The following is a 26,603-nucleotide window of genomic DNA, read 5'->3' as shown; positions in this document are numbered from 1 at the left end:
CGACTTTTTTTTTTTTTTCTCACAAAAGGATTTAGCTGGATAGATAAATCCAATAGGTTGACATGCCATTTAAAGCTCTGAAAACAAAGCACTTTGTGAAATCACCTTTCTGCACAGAACATCAGGCATGAGTCTGTAGTACAGGTCACATAAATTGATTTCAAAGGCCTGCAGTGGCTTTATGGCTTTTATAGGTCAAAATGTGGCAGGAGAAGATGGTTTTGTTATAGGACTGATTGAGCGAGGAGCCTGTACCTCAGTGACAGCCTGTCCTCTATCTTCAGTGAATCACAGTCCCCATGTGAACACTGGTGCTTGTATAAGAGCAGATTTACCTCGGGGAGATGGGATATATGTACACGAAGAGACATCACGTTGAGTACAGCCTGTCACTGCGATGACTCGATAAAAGGATGGATAGATGGGAGAAGGTGATCTGCAGGGAGATAAGGGAGGGAGGATGCAGGTATAGAATGTGTATGTGCACCACTGCTGGTACCATCAGTGCTCAAAAAAACATTCAGAGCTGTCCATCTGTGACCAGACACGCTGTCTCCATCCGCCCTCGGCCCCCTCCTGTCCGGCGGCAGCTCTGTTGTCCTCAGAGAAACGATTGGGAAAGTGTCGCACTTCCTCTGCAGAGCTATCGCTCCACAGCTGCTGGTGTCAGCTCCTCTGCCCTCCATCTCTGCTCCCTCCCTCCCTAACTCCCTCGCCTACTTTAAACCTCCGCTGCTCATCAAGTTAGCTGCTGCCACCTGCTGGATTCTGAAGGGAATACCCCTCTTCTATTTGATCCATTTTTATCTCTGCAGTAGTTTTGGACTTTACTCACTACCTCCCATGCTAGTTTATTGTTATTTTAGTAACGTGCAGCTGTGTTGTGTTTCAGGAATTCCCATCCTCATGGTAGCCATTATAATCCCATCATGCAGCAGCCAGCATTGTTAGCCGGCCACGTCACTCTCCCATCAAACCAGACGCTAAATGTTGGAGTGGCACATGTCATGAGGCAGCCTCCAGCCAATAACAACTCCTCTTCCAAAAAGAGCAAACAGCACCAGATGTCTGCCAGGTACGCTCAGATGACTCCACACTTCCTGTAAATCACGACCAGATCTTCACGCCTCGTGGCTTTCGATGTGGAGGCCTTCGATCTCCAGCATCTGTGTCACTCTCTTCTCTGTCTCTCCATCAGGAACATGTCAGCCTACGAGGTGTCGTCCTCTCAGGCGGTGCTGTCTCCGCAGCGCTCCAAGCGGGTGAAGGAGAACACGCCTCCACGCTGTGCTGTGCTACAGAACGGCTCCGCTTCCAACTGCCCGCCCCAGCAGGGATGCGGGGGCAGCAGTTGGGGGGGTAATGACGCCGAGCAAGCTTCCAGCACCACCCACGACCATCAGCACCAGCATCACGTCCCCAGACAGACCATAATCATCCCTGACACGCCCAGCCCAGCAGTCAGCATCATCACCATCAGCAGTGACACGGACGAGGAAGACGATCACAAACAAAACAACAGGTCGGTTCTGCTTCTTTTGAGGGATCACTCAGGTGATTATAATGTGCTGAAGACTCTCAGGCTCGTTAAAGCTAAACACATTACAAAGGATAAAAGTCACAGACTGACCATGACTGGAGCTGAGACATCTTTAAAAACACGACGTGTTGGAGCGAGGATTGTTTACACATGTTCAACGTGCCAAACTAAGATAGATCTATTCAGTGTTGCCATGGTACCAGACGTCTTTTTTTATATATAAATATCAGTGAAAACAAACCCTATTTAGTAGCCTATTTAAATAACCTAAAACATGTTTTGATGCCATGGCAATAAAAATAGAAAGTTTGGATTATTTCCCAAGTCTTGCAAGCAAACTCCTGCTGCACACTAAAATGTTCCCAATGTATTCAAACAGTTAAGACTTTGTCATCTTCTCCGCTCCCCATGTTATCAGAGAATTAAAAACAAAGAGTAAACAGATGGAAAAGTATCAAACATTTGAACTACCTTGGATCTCATGCCGGTCAGGGTTTTAAAGAGGCCTTCTGTCGAGTTTTAATCTGGATCGTCTGTCTCGAGTGTCACATGGTTACAAACCCTGGTGTTCCTCTGTGTGATGGACAATTTATTAAACGGGTGGATGGACAATAATGCTATCGAACACGAGCCAATCTTATCTGCTAAAAAAAAAAAAACAAGTACAGGTAGACCTGAAGGACATCAAATATCTAATAATCACGTAATGTTGATGTAACTCAATCAAGAAGTTGATGAAGCCCCCTTCCTTGTTTTTAAATGCAGGAAAGATAAAATAATGGGAAGAAATCAGCCGACATTGCATTCTTGATATATTTGAACGACTTGTTTTGTCGTTTTCTGACAGTAGTTATGTTGGATTATAAAGTTATGTTGGATTATAATAAGGGCCGTCAAATGATTACATTTTTAATTATGATTAATCACTTTTTTTTAATTGCATGTTTGAAGTTCCATTCATTTAAAATATAAACTGTTAGGATTTTATTTTGAATATTTGTACTGGCTTAAGCTCAGAGTACTTAACTTGCTTAGTGCTTTTATTTTGAAATAAAGTAAGGCTCTTCTAGTTGAAGGTTATGACAGGAAGTTCAGCACAGAAACAGGAAGTGGTTGGGGATCCCAGAGTGACGTCAAACAGCTCAAAGGAACGGTAAACAAAGGTCAATGTGTGATGTCATCAGGTGGATATGACTTTGGACTGGTCAGCCAGGGAGCACTATCTACGGTGAGCCTGAAGGGACAAAAAGCTTGAGATTAATCAGGATTATAAAAGATGAATATATCATTTGAGACCTTACTTAATCAGGTTTATGTAATTGATGTTGACAGCCCAAATAATAAAACATGTTTGATGACAAATGTCAATGTTTCAGAAATCACATGACCGTAAAAGACGGTGAGCTGAAGTTAAAAAACAGGTTCCACTCAAGTCAGAAATAAAGAAGGCTGCAGTGAGATCGTTTGTTATCTTATTGCACTGATGGCTTGAGTTGACTTCTCTTTGTTCTCCTCTTTGCTCCAGATCGTCGACGAAGCAGCGGAAGAATGTCATTAGCTGTGTGACGGTCCACGATTCACCCGACTCTGACTGTTCCAGCAACAACAGCCCGTACACTGTGGAGTCCAGACCCCCCAACAACAACAGCTACGACACCAAGACCACCATCCTGGACAACTACAACAACGGAAACCCCCGCACCATCATCATCCCCCCTCTCAAAACCCAGAACGGCGAGGTCCCCAGTGAGTGTGAGCGGCTCATGCCAGGTAAAAAGGCCTGTCTGAGTTTTCTTTCCTGAGATTATTGAAGCTGCTTCTTCTCAATCAATCACACGTGTCCCCTCTCGTGCAGAAGCAATGAACCATCTGAATTCAGCCTACAAGTTCAAATCCTCCAATGGAATGGTGTCTGGCAATAATCACATACCAGTCGGCATGGCTGGAGGCGGGTCCTACCGACAGCGCTCAGGGCCACACCCCCTCCAGCAGCAGCCTCTCAATCTCAGCCAGGTGTGTCCAGACAGACATGCACCTCCGTATTGTGTGATGTTAAATGTAACGTAAGGAAACGTGACATTCAGAGTCTCTCTCTCGTCTCCTCCTTCAGGCCCAGCAGCACATGGTAGCCGAGCGAAACGGAGGTCATCGGCGCCAGCAGGCCTACATCACCCCAACCATCGCCGCTCAGGCCCCGTACTCCTTCCATCACAACAGCCCTTCCCACACAGGCAACGTCCACCCGCACCTGACCGCCGCACACCTGCCCAGCCAGCCCCACCTGTACGCCTACACGGCCCCCGCTGCTCTGGGCTCCACCGGCACTGTGGCTCACCTGGTAGCGTCACAGGGTTCGGCACGCCACGCTGTTCAGCACGGAAGCTACCCGCCCAGCATCGTCCACCAGGTCCCGGTCAGCATGGGCCACCGCGTGCTGCCCTCCCCCACCCTGCACCACAGCCAGTACCAGGCCCAGTTTGCCCACCAGGCCTACATCAGCGCCTCACCCGCCTCCACTGTCTACACTGGATACCCGCTGAGCCCCACCAAGGTCAACCAGTACCCTTACCTCTAGAGAAGACACTGACTGACACTGGAGAGCCCGACCCAGCTCTGCTGCTCCCCCCCCCCCCCCACACACACACCCCCCGCCCTGCTCCCCGTCTAAACCCTAAACATCCTCTCCTCAACCTCAGACATGAACAGAGACAGAGGAACATGCAATCCTCATGAAACTGTCACGTATAACTTGAAGATATAACGACAGAGAGAGAAAGAAAAAACAGATTCAAGTCTATCCAGAAGGGAACGATGGGGTTGATTTTCAGAGGGGGACTTTTTAGTTTTCCTTTATATTCTGTTCCGGAAAGGGCCAGTTCTGTTTTGATGTTTTTCTTTGCTTTACTTTATGAGGAAATTGACGTCTCGCTCGTTTTCCAGGGAAGTTTGAAACAGGCCTTTTGGGACATTGGAAGATTTCTGGTTTCTTTACTTTAATTTTCTTTTCCCCCCCTCTCAAATTGGAGAAGACGTGACTGTTGAACAGGGGTTACTGACTGGAAGTTCAGAATCCCAAGAGACTTGGGAGAAGGTGAAATACGGAAACCTGCTGCTCTTCAAAGAAAAAAAAATATTGATGGCCTTGAACTGTCTTAATATTTCCAAATCATTCGCGGTGCGGGGAGAACAGAGAGGAAAACCTCCTCCACCCCCCACCCACCCACCCCCCCCCCCCCCCCCCCCCACACACACACACCCCCTCCCCCCACCCTCGCTCCACCTTCTCCGAGCCGAGGAGGCTTCTGGAAGTATAACCAACAGAAGACAACAAACTTTTTAGCGTATTTATAGATTTTTTTTTTTTCTTCTTTATGTTTCACCTTTCTGACAATACTTCAGTTTTAGCTAGGTGTCTTAGCTGGGCCCCGTTCTTAGAATGTAGCAGTCTGCACCCGTTTGTTTAAGAAGAAAACTTTTTTCCTTATACCAATAGATTTATTTGTTCCTCTTTTTTTTTTTCAATGTGATTGCACAAAAGTGGTTATAATAACATAGGCATGTACAACGTGATTGTCTGTGTGTGCTACTGTCAGCCATGCGTGTGTAGTCCACCTCCTCAAAATTCTCTTCAGTCTTTAGGTTTTGACATTGTTCCCTCGTAGTGCCTTACAGATATACCGACACAGTTTACTCGGCTTGGATCCTGAAAGCCACAAGAAACGAACGCTATACTTAGAGAGACGTGTTTCCCCGGTTTGACATCCCAGTCGGGGCAGTCGTAGCTCTCTTCCAGGTGTAGGCTCCGCCCCTTGCTGTTTCTTGCCCTTAACGACAGTGAACTACAGGTGATGAAGATTAATGTCAGAGTTGATATCACGTTGTGTGTTTTTTTTTTTTTTATTATTATTATTATGCGTGCATGAGATAACTTGCCTGGGGTACTTACCAAAGTCATAGATAAATTCTTGTTACATTTGCTCTGAATTGATGTAAATATGAAAATGTACAGTAACGCTGTAGCTGTAAACCTCAATCACAGTGACACCCAAAACGGGGCTTTAGTTTGAAGAATTTCTTTTATTGCTTTTTTGTTTTTTTTAATCCCTCGAGGGAATTCATGCAACGTGATCACAGAGCAGAGTTTTTAGCCTGGTTTTCATGCAAAGGGGATGAGTTACAGTACAATGTTTGAGACCCAGTAGACGTTGTTTTTTTGTTTTTTTTGTTAAGGCTAAAAGCTAGTCCGAGAGAAGGGCCTGACAGAAAGTGATTGATGCCACGAGGGTGATTGCTGCGAGGCTATGCGATAGCCTGCGCTGCAGAGACGAGACAGAGTATCGAGGGTTGTTTGAGAGAGATACTGTGCAGGCACGAGTGAGGGGTCTGGTTGAAAGCGTAGGGTCAGTTTAGGTTGAGAGCGTGGAGAGGGCAGGGTGCCACGCTCTACCTTAAATGGGACTAAAATGGTAGCAAGTTGGCACTGAGCAGGTTGATAGTAACACTGAGCCCGGTTGGTCGGTAGGCGCCGCAGGGGCACTACCTTACCTGAATGCGCACTTAATGGATCCTTTTGGTTGTTGTCGTTTTCTTGCAGTTGTGTTTGTTTCTCCGACAAAAGGTAATCGGATGTTATTCGTTGAGGTTTTTCGGTAGCAGCTGCAGGAACAGAACAGGAGGGAGATGCCACAGCGTACACCTGGAAGGGCACCTTGTGGAGGATTAGTTGTCACTGTCCATTTGTCTTCGAAGCAGACATCACCACGCCAGCTGAACGGGACACCTGAACACTTAGAGAACCAATAGGGCTGTCGCTTTGTGTGTTTGCTGCTTGATTTAACAAACTTCTTTTTTTTTTTTGTAGCCAATGATTCAAAAAAATCTCCTCATCACATCAGAACTGCTGATGGTTTAGTGAAAGCCCCCCCCCCCCCCAACTCTCTTCACTGTATGCCAGAGTACTTGCATTTGAAGTGATTATTTCTTTTCTTTTTTGTACCTAACATTATCTTGGACTTTTTGGACATGGCTGTAGTACAAGTTGTGTTTTCTTTTTTAGAGATTGTTGCAATAATTCTTGTGTGTGTTTTTATTACATGTCAGGCTCATTTCTCTTTTGTAACCTGGGGGATTGATGTACAGTGATGTTAAGTATTCCTTGGAGGTGGGTGCACCTGTGTAAGAGTAAAGTCTGGTGGTAATCCACGGGGCCCGTATTATAGAAAGAAGCTCCGCCTTTAGGAGGCCTCACCTGGGTTTGAAATCCAATCGTCTCTTCTTTTTTTTTTTTTTTAGGGCCCCAGAAAGGTTTGTCATCCTGGTACTTGTTTCCCAAAAAAGACTCTCCACCCCCCTTCAGGTCCAGCATGCAAGCCTCGGACGCAGTAAAAGATGTGATTGCATAGTACGTTGCTGGTTACATCATCCGCCTCTGTTCTGTTTTTGTATTTGTTATTTTATTGTATCTTCTTGTTTTCCTCTGGGCCTCTATCGGGGTCTAAGCACACAGGCATAAGGGAGATGATTTTCCATTGAAATCTTTTGGGTCTTCTGTTTTATGAGACAGACTACTGAAACATTCCACTGTTGGAGGGAATTAGGTGTTGCCCACGCTACTCTGCTGTCCTGGTCAACACTTTGGGACGCCATAACTCTAGGACTCTTTTTTCGCTCCTTCCCACCAAAGAATTCAACAGATTGACCGTGTACAGCACAGCACAGTGCAAGCAATCCACCACAGCGTTGCTACAGAGCAGACAGGCAATAACTGGTGTCGTCGTTGAAAGTGCTTTTTCTTTTTTGAGGACATTTTCTGAAACACACAAATCGAATGCATGTGTGCGAACGATGTGCAAATACACCAGGAGGATTTAACGTGCTTAATGCATTCTGCACAGATATTATTTTGTGTTTGTTTGGACGGAGCTGCAGTCTGTGTTTAAGCTTTTTTTTTTCTTTCTGTTCATTTCTCCTCACACACTCTCGGCCCCTGTCGACACTGAATGATCAGCAATTCTCTAACCTCTCTCCAAATTACAAAGTCGGTTTGTTTTCTTTCTCTTTTTTTTTTTTTTTTACCTTGTTGATGTTGTAGCTTTATCGGTGTTGTAAGAAAAAGAGTTTGTAAAAAAAAAAACGAAGAAAAAAAAACCTTGTTTTACATTAGCGTGCCATTGAATACAATGATCTGTGAAAACTATTAATCAAAAATGTACCAACTATACCTTTAAAATAAGGTCACCTGCACAAAGTGAATGTAATATGTGACCTGCTACATCTGAAATGGCTTTAGATCTTTCTCAGTGGGTGACCGTTTCATTTCTACACCATTTGTGGCCATGCATGATGCAATAATTATACATCCGATCTCCAGCAACATCCCAATATGAGAGGCATAATGTAAAAATTACCACTTTCCCCCCCCACTTTATATTGGGATATCAAATGATTACTATTTTCGCAAATCCAACACCTAATTAAGAGAAGCCTTGTGTGTGCAACGTTGTGGAAAATGACTTGATGTGTATGATACCTTTTGTCTCTTACTCTGTTTCACATAACCAATGTTTTTTTTTTTTGTGTTTTTTAAGATTGCGAAATCATGTGAGCGTAACGTAGATCGAGTGACCTTACAATTACCAAAACGTGCTTAAAGTAGAGTGTCAAAATGTTTTGTGTTGTTGAAATGAGCATAGCCTTCCCAGCTGGCGACTTCACTGTTAGAGTACTGCCTTCCAAATAACCACCAGTACCTCCAAATTAAATGGTGACTTTTTGAATTAGACATGAGTAGATTAGGCGGTAGCTCTGCCCGGTGTTTACCCATAACGTACACTCAAACTTCCGGTGTTTGCAGAAAAAAAACGCTGCATGCAAAACCCTGAGAAACATTCCTGAGAGCATGAGGGGACACTGTGCTGCATTCTTCTTCTTGAGACAGCTCCGCAAGACGCCAGCAGACGCCAACCTGCACACTCTTACTGTTCAGAATCCTTGGATGAAGTCGCAGCCACTTCCCAAAGTACAATAGGGACAGGTATTAGGTGGATTAATCATGAGCTGACGTACTCGCTGTCACCAGGAAATCCATAATCTTGCTACACAAGCATTCTTAAAGCCCTTTCGGATGAGAGTGCATGGTGTGTTTATTTTAATGTAACATTTTTATTTTATTTTTTTTGCTGGCTTTTCCTTTGAGGGACTTCAGGGTGAGGAGGTCAAGGTTTGATGCCTTCATTTGTCGCGAGCATCAGATGATTAGTATGAATTAAAAAAAAAAAAAAACGGATTCAAATCCAAACACAGTCTTTTATTTATTCTAATTTGAAAACCAGGCGTGGATATTGGAAATATGTCTACTGCCTTAAACCCCCAAAATTGCTCTTAGGTTGTGCTTTTCCAGAACTGAGAAATGAAGCTCACTTTGGGAGCGACGTCTGGCTGACATTGGTCATTGTTCTCGCGGTGTCAGTGAGCGTAGAAGAAGAAGTAGACCAAAGCTGCAATCAGAGACAGATTGACACTGCAGAAACCTTCGAGGTCACGTTTAAGTCACAATCCCTTCTCAAATACTTCAAGTAGATCACGAGTAAATAGAGAGCTACTCGCACAAACACATCCATGCACGTGGTTGAGCATGCTCTGAAGACCCGAGAGAGCATCAAACCCTGACCCCCGTGTCGTGTCCATCGCTGTATGCTTTCTCGACAGTGTAAAATCTCATTCTTTTGCCGATGAAGCTGATGTGTGCTGCAGTCTTTTTCCTAGTATGCTTCTCCGTTCGTTGTCTTTTCTTATTTACTTTTCTTTACTGGGGTGTGATGTCTCATTATTTCAATCTGTTGACGTAGCGTCCTATGTATGCCCCGTTCCTTAGCCTAATATTATTAAGTATGTTATGAGAATGGATATTTTACTGGCTTTATAGAATGTTTTAAATAAATATAATAACGACAAGAAGAAGAAGAAGAAGGATTAATTAAACCTCCTAACGAGATGAGTACTTGCTACTAAGCGCTTTGTGTTACCATTACGATGTCGTGTGCTTCTCTTAATCATTTTCGTTGTAGAAAAATGGAGTGGATTTATATTTAGGCTTTGAAAAAAAATTGGAATGATAGCATTGTACATTTAAAAGGGGGGGGGGGGGATTTGAACAGACGAGCAGCTTGGTCAAATAGAAGAATAGAGTTATTTTAATTGTTCCTCTTTACTAACTGTAGGGTGAGAAGGGGCTCGCGTTGTGGTGAACTATGTTATAGCTTGTTATTCACTGTTACTTTTGATCATTTTTTCGGTCTCCGAGGTGAATCGAGTTATTAATGAGAATTTGTATGCTCACATATGCATATTGTATATGTGTAGAAATGTAATCACACTTTGTCTTGGATTTACATTAAACTGTTAAGTCACGGCCACAGTCTCCTGTTTTCCTCTGATGTGCGTGTGTGTGTGTGTGTGTGTGTGCATGGCCATAAGCATACTGATGCAACTCAAATGAATGGAGCTCAGCGGAAGTTCAAGCAGGATTTATTATTTATTCAGTTTCTTCATTCCAGCCTCTTCCTCCTCTACTTCTTCCTCCTCTGTGCATTTGTCACGTTTACTCGTTCAGTAAGAAACCAAACAGATAAAGTAATTAACAGCACGGTTTGGGAAGAATCGACTTCATTGTTAATGAGCAAAGATTCTTGATGAGTGAAAAAATGTGATAGCTAAAAACAGTTTTTTCATCATCTAAACAAGTGTTGTTGAGCACTTTAATACCAGGGTGTGTGTGTGTGTGTGTGTGTGTTACATGATCTTGGTGAGCATACACTTTGTTGAAAGGCAATAAGAAGACTCTAATTGTGTTTCTATGTCACATTGAAAGTGAAGACCACTTTACAGGAGAACAATATGTATATGTGGGTGACTAAAGTAGCAACGCAATAAAATTATAACAGCAACATGAAACTAATGAATTGGGATATAAGTGTCAACAAGAACTTTGGGTGCTAAACTGGTGCAAAGAGGGAGGGAGGACCCACCTCAGGGCTCTTTGCATTTAAAGAGACACACACACCAAACAGAGCGTTCTGTGAGAGCTGGTTTCTACAGGGTCTCAAACCTCCTCTGCTGCTTGATTCATGTTATATTTGAACCAAAGCTCAGAAACACTGATGTTTCATTTAGAGCACAGAGGGGACTTTTTGGAAAGAGGGATAATACGTCCCCTTTAAATCTCCGACTCCAGCCTCTCACTCCATGACCTCAGCGCTACAACATGAATACACACATCAACACATTCATGGAGGAATATTGGCTCACCCTTTCCCTCCATTGTCTTTCTGTTTTGTTTTTTTACGCCTGTGTTTACTGTTTGAGTCTCTGACACTTTTTTGCTCGGCATTTTGCAACTCTGTGTGCTCCCGACCCAACACGAGGATTATCCATGTTGGTTTATCTGAATCTAATGTTCGTTTTTTATCAGGAGTAGTTTTGCTCTGGTGTCACCACAGGTGTAAAAAGAGATACACACACACACACACACACACACACACACACACACACACACACGATGGAGTTGAGACTGATCTAACTCCATAAAATATGAATGTAAACAGATCCAAATTTACATTTAATTTTTACTGTGAAGGAAATCAACAAGTCAATGGAATGAAAACAAGTTTAGAAATAGTTAAATGCAATACTCTTAAAAGAAACCAGTGAATAAAAATGTACATAGAAATAAAATCTGATGCATGTAGCTGCTGCCAAACATGCAGCTGAGTAAAAAGAACAATATTTACTTTCAGTGGTTCAGACACCAAACTGTGCTGAGTATAGAAGTTACTTAATTGTACTTGTTAGAATTAAACCACATTCTGAAACTCTAGAAGATGTTTTAAGCTGAAATTATTAATTAATTACAAAAAAGGGACATAAGACTTAGAAAAGTTTAATTTAGGCTTTTTGTGTCTTTATTGGGTGAGAGGACAAGTGCAGTCAGAAAGACAAGCGCAGGTAAATGTGCAGAAATTGATTAATAAATATCTATGGAAGTAAAATTGAACTAGTTAACCTGCACAGCCACTAGGGGGCGATGTGCACCAAAATGTTGACTCATGTTCACTGACACTGAAGCGATTAGGTAATGTCCATCATTTCTTTATTTCAACAGCGAAAGCTTGTGAAGCACATTTCATTTTACATCTGTGAGACAGTCCCAGTCATACCTCCTTTTTTACATGTTAGAGCAAAACACAGTCAGCTGTGATTCACTGATTTGTCTGGTTAGATGTGATTTCAATAGATAATCAATGATCATGTTTTGCAAAAAAAAGAAAAAGAAAAGGGCAGCTAACTAAAACAACAAAAGGCAGATTTTTGCAGAAATAAACGGCGCCAGTCTGATAAATAGGTACTCTCTCAAGGTTACAGGTAGAGAAAGTAGGCTCCGAGCCGATAAGAGGCTGGCTGTGATATGTCCATCCATAATGTCTCTACCTTTCAAAGTGCATCATCGTATGAGGCGACGTTGCCGTGGAAGCCGCAGACGCCAGTCGAGGAAGATCAACCTAATTTTTAAACCCCCCTACTTGGACAGAAAAGAGCTGCAGCCAATCGGAGCGGCATTTGATAAATTAGAAGCTAATCAGATCAGCCAGGGGGCGGGACTAACCCAATCCTCAGGACGAGAGAAGGTAACAGTGTAACCAGAAGAGTGTCAGATGAAAGGCAGCGAGCCGCTCGCGCGCAGGACGTGTTACGGACAGAGAAGTTCCCGGACAGGCAGGTGGTCACCTGGAGGTCCATGAAGGAGCTTTAAAACGGCATTTTAAGGAAGCGAAGGACATTTTTCAGACAAAGGGATTGACAGAGTTGGAGCTCTCTGTTTTGTGGGGTAAGTGAATGCGCAGCTATGAGCAGGCTTACTGGAATGGCTGAGGGGAAAAAGGGGGAAAATAGCGTGTTATCTTTGCACTCAATGCTAAGCTTTCTGTTAAATTACTGAGTGTATAAAGTAGCCCGGTTTGAACACTGTGCTGTGACTCCTACATGAGGGATGGAACCTGCTTTGTGAAGCTGTATGGAAAGCCACATGACCGTAAAACTTGCAAGTAACGGGACGGGAGGTAGGACAAGAGAGTGCGCTGTGTCATGATGAGAGAGGGAGCCACACATGGAGTCTGTGTGCTGCCTCAATGTGCACCGTTCTTTACTTCAGGTTGTTTGGATTCAATCATGTGTGTTATAATCCCTTATAAACGTGCATAAACGTGAGGTTTCTGTACATCCAAAACCTTAAATGTGCACGTGCCAAATGTAGATGTTTATCATAAAAGGCTTGTTCTTTTTGTTTGGCATCCTTGGCTACAGATTTAGTCTGAGTCTGAGGTAAAAGCAGGAAGAGTGGGCACATTTAAACATCCATATTTTAAAGTATTTTGACTTCAGGTTCAACCAAAGTGTAAAGATAAAACCTTTTTACGAACAGGCCTGCCTCCTAATAGTTGTTAATTGTCAGGTTTATTGTTCTTGGCTCTCCTTCTTAGACTTGTTACAGGGTGAGCAGTGGCTGTTTCATGTTCACATAGACTCAGCACAGTTTGATGAGTTTTTTTTTTTAATGTCATGCTTTTCTCTTTTTTATTTTCAACAGTCATCCTTCACTCTCCAGTCCCAGTTTATGGACCAAGGACTCGTGAATTGAAGGAGCACGCAGCCTGGAACAACCCAAAGACTTGACTCTTCTCTTCACATCCGGGTGACATGCCGTGACCTCGCCCCGCGCCGCACCATGGCAGGTTTAGTCTCCTGTGCGGGTTTGGTGGTGATGCTCCAGGCACTCGGGCATGCACACAGTCAGCATGCAGTGTTTCTGGGGATTACGGTGTTAGTATCAGTGATCACAGCTGACTCACCTGTTGCAGGTAAGACAACACCTCACAACTTTTACCGTTCGTCACGTGATCCGTATCTTTTACGACATTGTGACGAGGCATAGACAGCAAATGGGTGATTTATTATTAATGAAAACAAAGAATAATTAAGGACCAAAGGTTGAATTAATTTTAGTTTTTTAGTGTAAGAAGTCAAACTGTATAGACCAGCTATAATATTAAAAATAAATTACATTCATAAAGCACATCTGAACTGACCCCAGGATGCTTTACATGGTGAAGAGAGTGACTCTTACTGTCTTATTGTGCAGCACTATCATGTTAAATATCACCTTTTATATTTTTTTATTCACGCTTTATTCAAATCTTATAAACTCAGGGAGGACATGCCATTAATTTTAATAATGTTGACAGTAAACTTACTACAGGAAAATGCATGACTAAATAACATTATTACAACAAAATTATTACAAATAAAAAGAAAACAATCCAGTAATAGAGCACAGAAACTCATAACAGATTCAGAACAGAGTAGTTTGTAATCATTGTTCTCTATGTAATCATATTTTTCTTTTCATTTTTAAACCTTCAATAATTCTCAAAAGGACGTTGAGGTTTCCCTCATTTCCAATGCAGACGACATTACAAACACATTTAAAAAAAACCAAATCATCAGCCACTAACACAATAGAACAATAGAAATCAAGTAAAACACTTACAATGTGAAACACTAGAAGTCAAAGAGGGAAGAGCTTTCATTTAAAGGTCTCATTCTCCTCATTTTCAACCCGTGTAAATAAGTCACAGAGCTCCTTTAAACATGTGTGTGAAGTGTGTTGTTGTAAATCCACTCTGACCCTGTATTTGGCTGAACAGGCTGTTTCTGTGTCTGTAGCTTTAAATATGTAAATGAGCTGTGTCTGACCACGCCCCCTCTCTGGAAGGGCTCGGGTGTACTCGCTGCTTTCTGGCTCCATGTCCTATTGTTTACGGTGAGAAGGCAGACTCAGAGGGCAGAACAAACACCTAGCTGTGGGAGTGTCACCCACCCGGGGGAGGGGCTACCGCCCTTTGTGATGTCATGAAGGGAAAAATTTCCAAACGGCCTGTTTGAGCAACAAAAAAAATAGACTTTTCTCATCATTAGGGGGCTTTATAGACTAGAGGCAAATAAGTGTTTTAAATTGTGTTTCATTGAGTTTCAGGAACCTCAGGAAAATGCACTTTGTGGTGTTGAGTACAAAAGCTAAAGCTGTAGCTGTAGCAGGCCTCTAAATTAAATGCAACTTACCAGTTTATCACATTTAGTCCACCAAATTTAAAGTAGACATCAGTTGTTTAGTGTGTGCGAGGGCCTCTGAGGAAGTACACACCAGAAGATGAAATCAAGATTCCTCACTTTCTCTGCATCGTTCATTCCTGCACCAAAGATTGGATGAGAGAGAATTTAGACTTACTCGTTCTACCTTCAGACAATGAAATTATGCTTTTAAAATGACAAAAAGGTTGAAGAACTTGGACGAGGTTTTTTTGAGGGGAAGCGCACGTCTTCAGCAGCTCTTGGCACAGTGACCCACATTGAAAGGCAGAAGACGTTGACTAAGCACAAACATCGTCTTGTTTGTGGGCGAGCAGCAGCTGCACCGGAGCACTCAGGGTTTATTATGTTCCTTGCTCAAGGCGAACTTAACCAGCGAGCTCACAGCCACATTCTGCCGGGCTAACCTTCAGGCCGCCGTTTGTTGTCAACTCTTCTCCATCAACTTTGTCATCCTGTGCTTGTAGCAGTGCAGCTTTGTTTCTTTGTTTGAGCTCGGTTTATCTTGTTTCTGATGGGACAGTGTCAGAGCAGACGTGTGACCTTGGATATTTGTGACATAACAAAACTCTCTCTGACTCTAATCTGGGTTATCCATGAAGTGAGGCGTCTCTACTGTTACAGCACACACACTGGACACAGTTGAACACATTTACAGGAATTAGAAAAAGAGAAAGCGGCGACTGTCCTAAGGCTTACTTAGGACGCACACACACACACACACACACACATACACTGTCGAGTTTGATTGTTGTTGTGTTTACAAGCAGCATCTGACATTTGTCCTGACTCTACTTTTGTGATGTCGTAAAAAAAAAAAAAAAAAGACATATCCCGGCAGAGTTTGTATGTTTATGCTCGAGCCATTTAGCATTTTCTCATGATTGTGTTTTCCTTTGTCTCTCAGGTTTTGTCTTAATGTTCGTGACAGTTTCATGATAGCGTTCTGTTTATTAGGTTGAATTTTCACGAGCTGCGGGAACTTCTTTTTGTGGGCTGGTGTCACAGGCTGTGTACATATTTATTTTCTGGCTCAATGAGTTGTAAGAAAAAGAGCTAAAACGGAGAGTTGGACCTCGTCATCTTCTGTGTTTTAACAGGAATCCTAAATGTGCACGCGGGCTGTGTCGGGCTGGTTTCGATGATCACACTGAGCTGAATGCTGCTCTTTGAGGAGCTGTTGTCCACATTTCAAACCTTGCATCACATGAGAGTTAATTTATCCACCATGTTTTGGACAGATTTCACACTACTTCATGCTGACCTGATTTAGCCGCTTTTTTTTTGGAGCCAGTCTTAGAAGAGGAAGGGGGTTAGGGATGGGCTTCATTCGAAACAGAAAATAAAAACACTCGTTTTAGATTGTTTGTAAAGTCTTATAACAGCACATATACAGGATCTTCATAGCTTACTGCCTGTCACAGAATACAGCTGTTTGACTACAGACATCATGTCGATCAGTAGCCTATAGATATCTCTAAGGCCGGAGAGATAACCTTGAACTCTGTCCTGAGTAGGGATTATCACCCGCTCTGATTAACTGGTGCGGCAGCAGCTCATTTTAGGGACCTGGGCTTGGGAATCGGAGGGTTGTCGGTTCACCTCCCGGAGCGGAGGAAGCCTGGTAGCTGGAGAGGAGCCAGGTCAGGTCCTGAGCACTCCAGAGGTGCCCTTGAGCACGGCATCGAACCCCCAACTGCTCGGATTCTCCTTCATGTGCAGCAACGAAATGAAAATGTTGAAAAATATTTGAAAATTTTTGAAAACAAAATTAAAAAAACCGAAATGCTTTTACAAAGTTTACAAGACGTGAAACACAACAAGTGCAGAGAGAAATTTACAACACGTTGACCCGTCCTCAAACAAACGTACCAAACTAAAACACCAAAAATAAAGAGTGAGTGAGGGACAGTGATACGGAGGGACACTTTCATATTTACAGTCCATGAGTGATACGTGTTAGACGTCCCAGCCACTGTCAAACACAGACAAATGCATCGGAAAGGAAGCAAATTTGCAGACACAAACACGTGACGTAAGAAGAAACAAACGCTCCACTGACTCATCTGTTTTTTTCCAGAGTCACGACCCACTGAAAACGTCTCTGCGACTCACTTTTGGGTCCCGACCCACCAGTTGAGAACCTCTGGTTTTAGAGATCCCGGTGACTCGTACATCATTGCTCAAGCTCTGATTAGTCATCAAGGCCAAATACCCACAAAACTGGAAACATCAGGTTTACATTAGCGACCCCAGAAGTGGGCGTCTGTCCGAGTATTCCTGCTTATTGTGTCGGAGGCCTTCTCCGGCTCACTCTCTTCATTCAAAGGCTTTAAAACGGTGTTTCCACGCTCTGTTTCAGCGGTGACATCACCAGTCACATGGCGTTCCTGTCGCTGACTCCAAAAAGAACCCTTTATAGTTTCTAGGTCAAACAGAGCAGGATGTTTAATTGTTTCTCCAGACGCAACATCTTTCAGTCATTTTCCTCTTTTCTTTTTTTTTTTACCGTCTCTGCTTCTCTTTTTTCCTTCTTCTGCAGAATTTCTGCAGAAATAAACGACCCCACCCACATCCCCAAGATGTCACATAAATGATCTTCACACATATATTGTACGTGATTGGAAGCTTTATAAGTGATATTCCTGTAAACAAAGTCTGCCAGCTTCACTTTCCCTCTGCACTGCAGGGGTTGGCAAAGTTCAGGACAGAGATGGAGCAGCGAGCCAGCAAAGTCCTGGCTAATTACCAGAGCGCTCGGTTGCCATGTGAAATGTGATCTGTGCAGGATGACAATATGGCTATTCATTATTCATTAGAGCTGGGAGCCAGTTGCAGATCAATGGGAAGAACCTATGAAAAGCCAAACAGTGGGTACCTCTGCTCCCGGCGGGCCTCCACTTTGACCAGAAAGATCTATGGGAGAGAAGAGGCGATCCCAGTATCATCTGAGCGCGTGGAGAGCAGGGACCGCCGCCGTGCTGGTCACGGACGGGTCAGTGAACGCAGACGGACACATTGAGGACAAAGATGGATGTTTTCCGAGCACACGCCATCACATGTCAAAGTTCTCATTTCAGCAGGACTACAGTCTCGCACACGTAATGCTTTCCAGTCGTGCGTTATTACCTGTGTTAAACTGGTGGGTTGTGATGTGAGCGTACCTTAGTGGGGGCCAGTGTGTGTGTGTGTGTGTGTGTGTGTGTGTGTGTGTGTACATCTGTTAGTGATTTTGTGTACCCTGCGGAGGGCAATTTTCCACTGCAGTCTCAGCATCCTACAAGTGTCCAAACATGAACCTGGATACTGTGTGGAACAACAACCGTGTGAAATCATAAAACAAACAACCAATCAGTGTCCACTTATGGGCTCACCTCATTTTTCTTTGTTTTTTAGATATTTATTCTTCTCGATACATATTTGGATATATTTGAGGTTTTTATTGAATGTGAGAGAGAGAGAGAGAGAGAGAGAGAGAGAGAGAGGAGTGATGGGCAGGAAAGGAGCCACAGGCCATTTATCTTTGCTTTGTAAGGTGACCTTGAGAGTTTTGAAAGACACCTTTAAATAAAGTGCATAATTATCATACATCATTATTATTATTATTATCCCCTTTGAGGATGGGATGTGACCTCACAGCTGATTGGCCATCAGCACGCCTGGTAACTTTACTTTTTCTACATGTGTTTTTCTAATAACAGATGATTTCCACCTTGATTTCGTTCCTTTCGTCCAAACGTGATGGGAACATTTCTCTCTGCCATCGCACTATTTAAATGACCAGCTACGCATAGACGGATGTTGACCACAGAAGTAGGAGGGAACCTCAGACGGTGGAGGACTTTCCATTCAGTTCTTCTTCTCTGCTTGTTCACACATGCAGCTCACAGCCAGAGAGCGTCCTGGTCAGGCGGGGGGGGGGGGGGGGGGGGGGGGTGAGATGTCTCCGCAGGCAAGATGTGACGTACGGTGAACGAGTGACAGACGAAGAGGCCAACACAATGAGATTATTCGCCCTTAAATCACTGCCTGTAGTTCAACTCTGAATGTCAACAAAAGAGTGGAGAAGAACATCCTGGGGAACAGGAAACATCATGCAGCAGTTTCATAATGTGAGTGGAGATCACACAGTCTGTGAACGATGAAATGTCACCACGTCCCCATCAATGTTCGCTCACCGTGAATTCTCCTGATTACACCCTGCTGCCTTTTCATGTCAACACCAGGCATGTGAAAGCACTCTAAAAACACTGTATGAACAAGCTACCACGTTTACATTTGTTTGACATTTTCACTAATGTATAATCATTTATATTTAGATAATGTATCATTTTAACTTGTATAGCTATTTTTCCCCTCATTATCCTTTAAGAGAAAAAAATAATCATATTTATTATACTTTTCATTTTAAATTTTGTTTCAAATCCACTTTTTGAGATTTTGGTTGAAATTGTCTTCAGGTCCTGACAGACGTTAATAACTCCTGTTCTCTGAAAAAGGAACAAAGAAAATCTGTCATCTGTAGCAGTTTGAAAGTCTGTAAACTTCGACCAATCGTCTGCCACGAGGTACCAATCTGACGAACCAATCACACGCCTCCCTGTCTCTCTGCTCGTTCTCCACCTCTTGTGTGATCGAGCCCACACTCGAAGCACGCCACCGATGACGGGGTTTAAACTGCGAGTTTGTCGATGGATGTTGTGAGCAGGACTGGACCAACAGGGCTCGTGCATGTAAGTGAGGGGGCGTGGCTTTGGGGGGGCACAGAGGGGAGGGGGTGTAGAAGGAGCACTGAGGGAATGCTACTTTCAAAATCATGCTAGTTTTTGAAAAGCAGGGCACTGATGGCCTAGCAGTTAGGTTGTGCCCCCCCGTACAGAGGTGTTGGTCCTCCAAGCAGGCCGTCTGGGTTCAAAACCACCTGTGGCTGCTTTCCGTGGCTGCTTGTATGCCATCCCCAACTCTCTCTCTCTCTTTCTCTCTCTCGCTCTCTCTCTCTCTCTCTCTCTCTCTCTCTCCTGATCTAAAACAGGCCCAAAATACATCTTTATAATATGTACTGTTTTACATCTACTTAAAGCAAACAATGATTATAGAAATAATGAAATTTGTCAAGCTTTTTTTTGTAAAGGCTCAGACTTGTTTTTGTTTTCCGGAGACTCACTAAAAGCAGAATAACCTTGTAAACATTATTGTGTCTGTGTCGCTGGTTTAAAAATAAGCACACAGTGACGTCTCTGACTGTGATCTGATGAGAAACAGTACTCTTGTACCCGGGCCTGCAGTGGTTGTCAGTCTATGACGAGAAGATCTCCCAGAGTGTCTGATCCAGCTTGTTGTTTGTTTCGCTATAACGTCCAGTCGGTGTTTGGAGCTTGAACTGTGCAACTCAAAGTTCATGATCTTGACAGACGGAAACACTGAGGCCATATTGTGCTGCACGCGCTGATGGACTGCCGCTGATTATTTATACATTTATCAGAGCAGATGGTGCCGCTCGGCCTCTTCCAGGCTTCTTCAGGCTAAATCTTTGTTTTTGGATCTTTTACATTGTAGCGACTACTCACAGGCATTACAGTCAGTGTTTACCACTGCTCTGTTTCCTGCTCCCATACTCTCTCTCTCAAGCAGAGCGCCACCTAACGCAGCGCTGTTTGTTCTCCCAGGACCTAAAGCCTGAGAGCGGAGGAGAGCAGGGTGCTGAGTGACACGCTCCTCTGGGCCTCTCTGGTTACAAGTCTTTGCCTTCCTGTCTTTCAAAGGAAACCAGGACCTGCAGAAAAGAGTCAGAGTGCACGCTGTGTGTGTGTGTGTGTGTAAGAGAGAGAGAGAAAGTGTGTGTGTCTCTGTGTGCATAGCAGAAGCAGGCTTTTCCTGCAGAGTCACACGTTGGCATTGCACCATCATAATCCACTTTTTGAAGCTGGTCTGATGCCACCATGAGCTGACGGAGGACGGACTCCTGGTTTGAGGTTTCTTTTGTGAGCTTTTATAAACAAGTCTTTAAATCTGTTGTACTGAAGTCTGACTCGCTAAGAATCCCTGAAGACTCCATAAAAGTCGTCCTCCCCCGTCTCTTCCTCCCCCGTCTCTTCCTCCCTCTCCTTCAAACTCTTTTTACCCCCCCTCCATCCTGCTCCCACTCTTTTTGCACTCCCCGGTCTTTTTATCTTGAAAAGTATTCACTCAGGAAAACAAAACAAGGGTCACATAAATATTTGATGAAGTGCAGGCATGACCTCAGTCGGGTCCATTCTCAGACTCCATAATGGACCAATCAGACCCCTGAATTAATTTGCAGAGGATGCTGGGAACTTCTCCAACTTCAAAACGTGGAAGGTTTGAATGAGCGATCAAATGGAGATTCTGATTTTAACGTTTGCTTTTTTGATTTAGATCTGATTTACTGTCTGATGAAGCACCAGTTAATGCACGGTTGTTGTTTTAAACGAATGCCCCCTCATGAAGTCAAACTGTTTATTTCTGTTGGGGGTCTGAGCTTAGCTCTAATTGAACTCCTGATAAAAACAATGGGATCTTTCCCATCTTAAAAGCTCCGCCGATAAACCGTACGTCAACACGGCCGTGTCTTGATTGTTCAACTGCGCTCGGCGTACGCGGCTCCTGCCAACCTAAAGGAGTCAGTCACGCAAGGGGCTCAGCTGAAAACAGAACCATGTGTGGGCTCCGACTTAGCTGGCCTTAATACCAAAGACCCTTTCTTCTCCCTCTCCCGTTTTTTTCCCCCAAATTACACAACCATTAAATCTTTTTTTTTTTTGCAATAAGGAGTCTGGCAAACGTAGGAAATGATATCATTAAAGGACTTTACTGTAATTGGTATCGAAGCTTGCACACAGGCACGTCTGAATGTTGGTCTGCTGCAAACCGACCTCATCCAGTAAATCCAGGTTTCAGAAACGCTCAGATGTTCAGGGTCCGACCTCGGGTCTTTCCTCCTGTCTCTCTTCATGTGTTCTTGCTTGCTCTTAAAAACACCAGTGTACTCCCCTTTTCACCTGGCAGACAGGAAGAACACAAACACATTTGTTTTGCTCTTCTTCGTGTGGAAACGCTGCCGGCTGTTCTTCTGTGAACCCTCACTCGCCCTCGGATCGCTCTCTGATTCTGTGGGAAGATTTAATCTCTTCTCTTTTCACTTTATTCAACGAGCGGATGGTTTAAAGGAGAGCAGAAGGAGGGACGAATCGCTCTTATATCTTATAAAAGTGACTACAGTATTGGCTAGTTTTATCACAGACATGCTCTGCTGATATGACTCCATTTATTCACCAGTTAAAGATCATTTATACAGTAGCAGTCCTCTTCCAGCGCTGTGTGGATTAAAACAAACCGTGATGTCATGGGGTGACTCTTACTTTCCAGCAGAGTGATCATCCTGTCTTCATTGGAAATCTTTGATGACTGCGTTTGATAGACAAAGTGCATGTCAATGTCTTTAGATCAAGGCTTATAAAGATATGGGCAGATGTATTGGTAATGGATTTCTTTCCCTCCCTCATCGGTCGGGCCCAGGCTTTCACCTCTTGAATGCTTTCATTCTTTTCAAAGATAATGGAGGATTTATTCCATATTTCAACAATTATTCAAAACATTAAATTATAAAAAAACATCATGGAAGTCAAGAAAATGGTCTTAAAACACGCCGTGAAGGTTGAATTAAACTAAGATGCAGTAAAAGCAGAACTTTAAAGGAGGTTTTCTGCACTCATAGTTTACATGTGTACTAACATGGAGCTCGTCTAAACATTCACACTGGTGCAGTTTGTGGGTCAGTGGAGCCGCGATGGTCCGCACGATGATGTCTTTGACCCCCTCCTGTTTTATGTGTTCGTCCTGTTTCCTCGTTTCGTTCACTGGTGAGGACGTTATAAAGGAACATCAGCCGACAGCAGCGGTGCTAATCCCTCTCGAGTCAGAAACCTTTTTACATGATTACTGGCAGTGGTCCAATCCTGAAACTGGATGTAAACTGGAGCAGAACCAACCAGGCCGCAGATGGAGAAATGGGATTTCATAGCACTGTTCTCAATTATGTTTGATTACATTCACCTCACAACACCTTTCAGGAAACAGCCAGTGTGTTTAAATGTTTGTGTAATATAATATCTGTTGTCAACACGGAGGAGAAGGTAAAGAGAGAGAGAGAGACTTGTTGGATTATTTGTCGGTGCGGTCGAATGCAGATGTCGCTCATGTACAAGGCAGCTCTTCATTAGGCCGAGTCTCTGTTCACGACACATCGAGGCGCGATGAATAGAAATAGAATCTCATTAGCCCGAGACTTTTCATGTGATGAATAAATGAAGAGCTCGCTGCTTTCATTCGTCACTTATGTCAGAGTAATGAGACTGAGGAGAGAGGACTCAAGGTATAGTCACGTCCTCGTTAGGGAGAATGATGTATTTATATTTGTGTAACGCTTGCATCTCCATTAATTAAAAATTAATGCATTCATTATAATCTTTGATGACGCTCTCTTCCTCTGTGATGATGAAGGAAACATGCAGCAGCCAGTATGTTCTCCTTCTCACTTTAGATTCTGCTCCTGAATGCTCTGGATTTGATTGGACCAGAGAAGGTAGGCGGGGCTTTGAAGGCCGTTTTGGACGCCCCTGGGTTTGCCAGATATGAGAGCAGTTATCAGGTCAACAGGTGTTGCAGCGATGGAAGCGGGCAGTGGAACTGCTTCAGATAGAAGTGATTGTACCCGAGCTAAAAAGCCTCTGCATGTTTCTAATAAGCTCCAGCAGCAGAAAGCTGCTCAAACTAGGATCAATGTTGGAGATGAAACATGGAGAGAGGTTAGAACGCAGAAAGCTTTACAGACCCATGCAGAGCTGGCTAAACACTGAAGCTACAGTGTCCACCACATGCAGAGCTGGCTAAACACTGAAGCTACAGTGTCCACCACATGCAGAGCTGGCTAAACACTGAAGCTACAGTGTCCACCACATGCAGAGCTGGCTAAACACTGAAGCTACAGTGTCCACCACATGCAGAGCTGACTAAACACTGAAGCTACTGTGTCAGAGGAGGGGGCGGAGCCAGCTCTGAATTTGGACTGCAGTACCCGTTTTAAACACTTGGTGTCAGAGTTACAGATTGCTGCTGTAGATTTTTGATCCGTAACAAGTTTTTCCTTTTTCCAAAGCTGAGTTAATGTCGTATTGTTCGATTTAATGAAAGTTCCTTATTTTATTTAGAAATAGAATCAGGAAGTAAAGTACAAACGAAAGTGATTAACACCTCTCTGAATTGCACTAACACGTATTGAAATGCTGTCGTGAAGTGGCCGTGTAGCCCGTGAAAGATGAAGCTGGTGGAATGAAAAAAAGAGTGAGTACCTGAGTGTTTCATGTGGTCAGTACAGAACATACAACATAAGGTTATGATGTGAGGAAGAGGCAGTAAGGTACACTGAGACCAGCATGTCAGTGTTTCACTTCTGTTCCTACATGTTAACGGAAGGTTTATCTCAGCACTGCTGTAACAGCAGCCGCACCTCGTACCTGGAGTCAGATCTGATTGACTGCAACATGAAATCTGCGGTGAAAATGTTTTGGACAAAGCGAGGGCGGTGACGTTCTGGGAGATGCTGAACACCAGAGCGACTGATGCTCTTGTGACCTGATATTTAAAGGTCTCTTTGTTTCACACACTGATATAGCTGCGATGGCCGTCCAGCCGAGCGTGACGCTCTCATGTTTCAGGGAGACAGGTGGCAGCGCTGCTTAGCCTCGAAGGCCTTTGTCAGTTTCTGCCCGCTGTCTGCTGTCTGTCATGCTCAGCTTTGACTGTCATTACCTGAGATGACACATCAAGGATTAAGAACCCGCCTTCATGGTTATGGGGGTCAGATGTACCACGATTGTTGTTTGAGAAGGTAGCTTTCATTTCCTGCGTCTTCTGATCATGTCCAGGTATCGTGAGGGAGATGGTTCGTAGTCGTCTCTAGTCTGGGAGAGTCGGCTTTTCATTCGTTTAAATGTGACTCCCGTCTCGTGATGATGTCACAGGTCGAAGGTTCTTCAGAGACATTTCTGTTGCTGGTTATTTTTACCTTCAATTTAAAAAAAAATGTTTCCAGTGAATGTGTTTGGTGTCGTAGACTTTCATTTTCTTTTTTTAAAGGGATACTTCATCCATTTACATGAAGCTGTGTATCATTAGAAACATGGTAGTAGTGTTGAATGGTCGTGAATCCAGCCCTCATTTTGCCCTGAGACGAGAAAAATGGGTTTTTCTATGCTTGAAAGTTTTCTTCATGTGATCCAAAAAGCGTCATATTGCATCACATGAAGAAAACTTCCAGGAAAAGAAAAACATATTTTTCTCGTCTCAGGGCAAAATGAGGGCTGGATTCACGACCATTCAACACTACTACCATGTTTCTAATGATACACAGCTTCATGTAAATGGGTGAAGTATCCCTTTAACTATAGATGAATGTACAGGTTTGGTACCTGACGGCTCACTCCCACATTTGCCTCTGAAACACTGATGAAAGTCTCCAGACATCATGTGTGTTTATTTTCTTTGAGCTGCTGTTTCTCCAGCCCTGACAGGTTTTTTTTTTGCTCTATTTCTATTTTTCTGAAAATAACACTTAGCTTTATCCTCGTGATGCCACACTTTGTCAAAAGAGAGGAATTATTTGACTTTCACGTGTATATTTTTTGTACATTAATAAACAAGCAGGTAAATGAGATTATTTTCTCTGCTGTTATCATTTTGTAAACGGGGTTAGATTGTTAAAGTCGTCGTCGTCAGTGTGAGCTCACAGATAACAGTCTGTGTCTGAATTAGCTGGATGTTTTGTCGTCCATTCACGCGTGTTTATTCGTCCTCAATGTGAGCACAAAGGAATTCAGGGTGTCACTGTCGGGGGTGTGCTGAGACGAGATGACATTTTGGGGTCACATGCCACAGAAAGACCTCAAACATTGGCACTTTTTTTTGGACAAACAACCTCCTGCAGAATGCGTCTGTCTATTCTTGGTCTGCTCGTTATATATCTTTTGAGTGTTTGTTGTCAGCAGAATGCGAGCTCAAGTGCAGATCAGTAATCAGCTGCAGTAAATGGACATTTACACCAACCGCTCGCTCCGTGTTCCAAACCTCGCTTGGACTGAGAGAGCAGAGATTTCAGATTCAGTTCTCACATCGAGCTTTACCAGAATAAAATACTGCGGCTTCTCCTTTCCAAGCTCCACTCCTGTGAGTATTTATATCTCCTTCGCTAAACTATGAAATCAGGCCATCAATAAACAGTCTGTATAGAGCTGGAAGAGTGTGTGTGTGTGTGTGTGTGTGTGTGCATCTGCCCAGCTGTGATACATCCCCATGGGTTCAAACACTTGGCACAGCAGACAAAAATCTGTGTGGCAGTTTGGAGATTGTGCAGCACAGGCCGAGAGACTTGGCCTTCAGAGAGACTTGGCTTTTCTTTTTTCTAGTCCTTTCCTTTGGCTCTGCTGTGATAGCATGTTGACTGAATTAAGGTACCAGTGTGGGCTGTAATTAAGTTGGGAGTATTCTCCCGGGCCAACCAGAGGCAGTCTCCTCGTGTGAAGCGATGCAGTAAATTGAAGATGACACTCCACTATATTCTCTTTTATTCATGCTTTTTATAACTGATCTGTTCTTTGCTCCCACTGTTAAATATAGTCTTCTCCCTCAGCTGATTCTGCAGCTGTTTTCTTGTGTTTGAGACTCTACAAAGAGCTGCAGCAGCAGCAGCACCAGCAGCTGCTGAGTCACTTCTCGTGTCTTGCTCCTGGCTGTGGCAGTAATGAGCCTTTTGAAGTTCTGCTCTGATTAAGACCTACTGTCATCAACT

At 43.6% G+C, this 26,603-nt stretch overlaps 2 protein-coding genes across 9 annotated transcripts in view; both read left to right on the top strand.

Moving 5' to 3' along the window:
• hipk2 (homeodomain interacting protein kinase 2) overlaps positions 1–9,952 on the top strand; it is a 72,291-nt gene extending 62,339 nt beyond the window's left edge. For 3 of the 6 annotated variants that reach the window (XM_079346013.1, XM_079346009.1, XM_079346008.1), the window contains exons 11-15: positions 893–1,075; positions 1,199–1,522; positions 3,066–3,310; positions 3,396–3,553; positions 3,651–9,952. In XM_079346013.1, coding sequence (XP_079202139.1) covers positions 893–1,075; positions 1,199–1,522; positions 3,066–3,310; positions 3,396–3,553; positions 3,651–4,115 — 1,375 coding nt within the window. In that variant the 3' untranslated portion in view covers positions 4,116–9,952. The remainder of the gene's footprint in view (positions 1–892; positions 1,076–1,198; positions 1,523–3,065; positions 3,311–3,395; positions 3,554–3,650) is intronic. The other 3 variants (XM_079346012.1, XM_079346011.1, XM_079346010.1) reach the window with 3 other exon arrangements.
• Positions 9,953–12,200: 2,248 nt separating this feature from the next.
• LOC306825324 (UPF0606 protein KIAA1549-like) overlaps positions 12,201–26,603 on the top strand; it is a 44,061-nt gene continuing 29,658 nt past the window's right edge. For all 3 annotated transcript variants that reach the window (XM_079345995.1, XM_079345996.1, XM_079345994.1), the window contains exons 1-2: positions 12,201–12,422; positions 13,182–13,452. In XM_079345995.1, coding sequence (XP_079202121.1) covers positions 13,320–13,452 — 133 coding nt within the window. In that variant the 5' untranslated portion in view covers positions 12,201–12,422; positions 13,182–13,319. The remainder of the gene's footprint in view (positions 12,423–13,181; positions 13,453–26,603) is intronic.

This window comes from Symphodus melops (assembly GCF_947650265.1).
Source record: "Symphodus melops genome assembly, chromosome: 6".
Lineage (NCBI taxonomy): Eukaryota > Metazoa > Chordata > Actinopteri > Labriformes > Labridae > Symphodus > Symphodus melops.
Note: the sequence above shows the minus strand (reverse complement) of the source record. Positions and strands in the feature narration are given on the sequence as shown.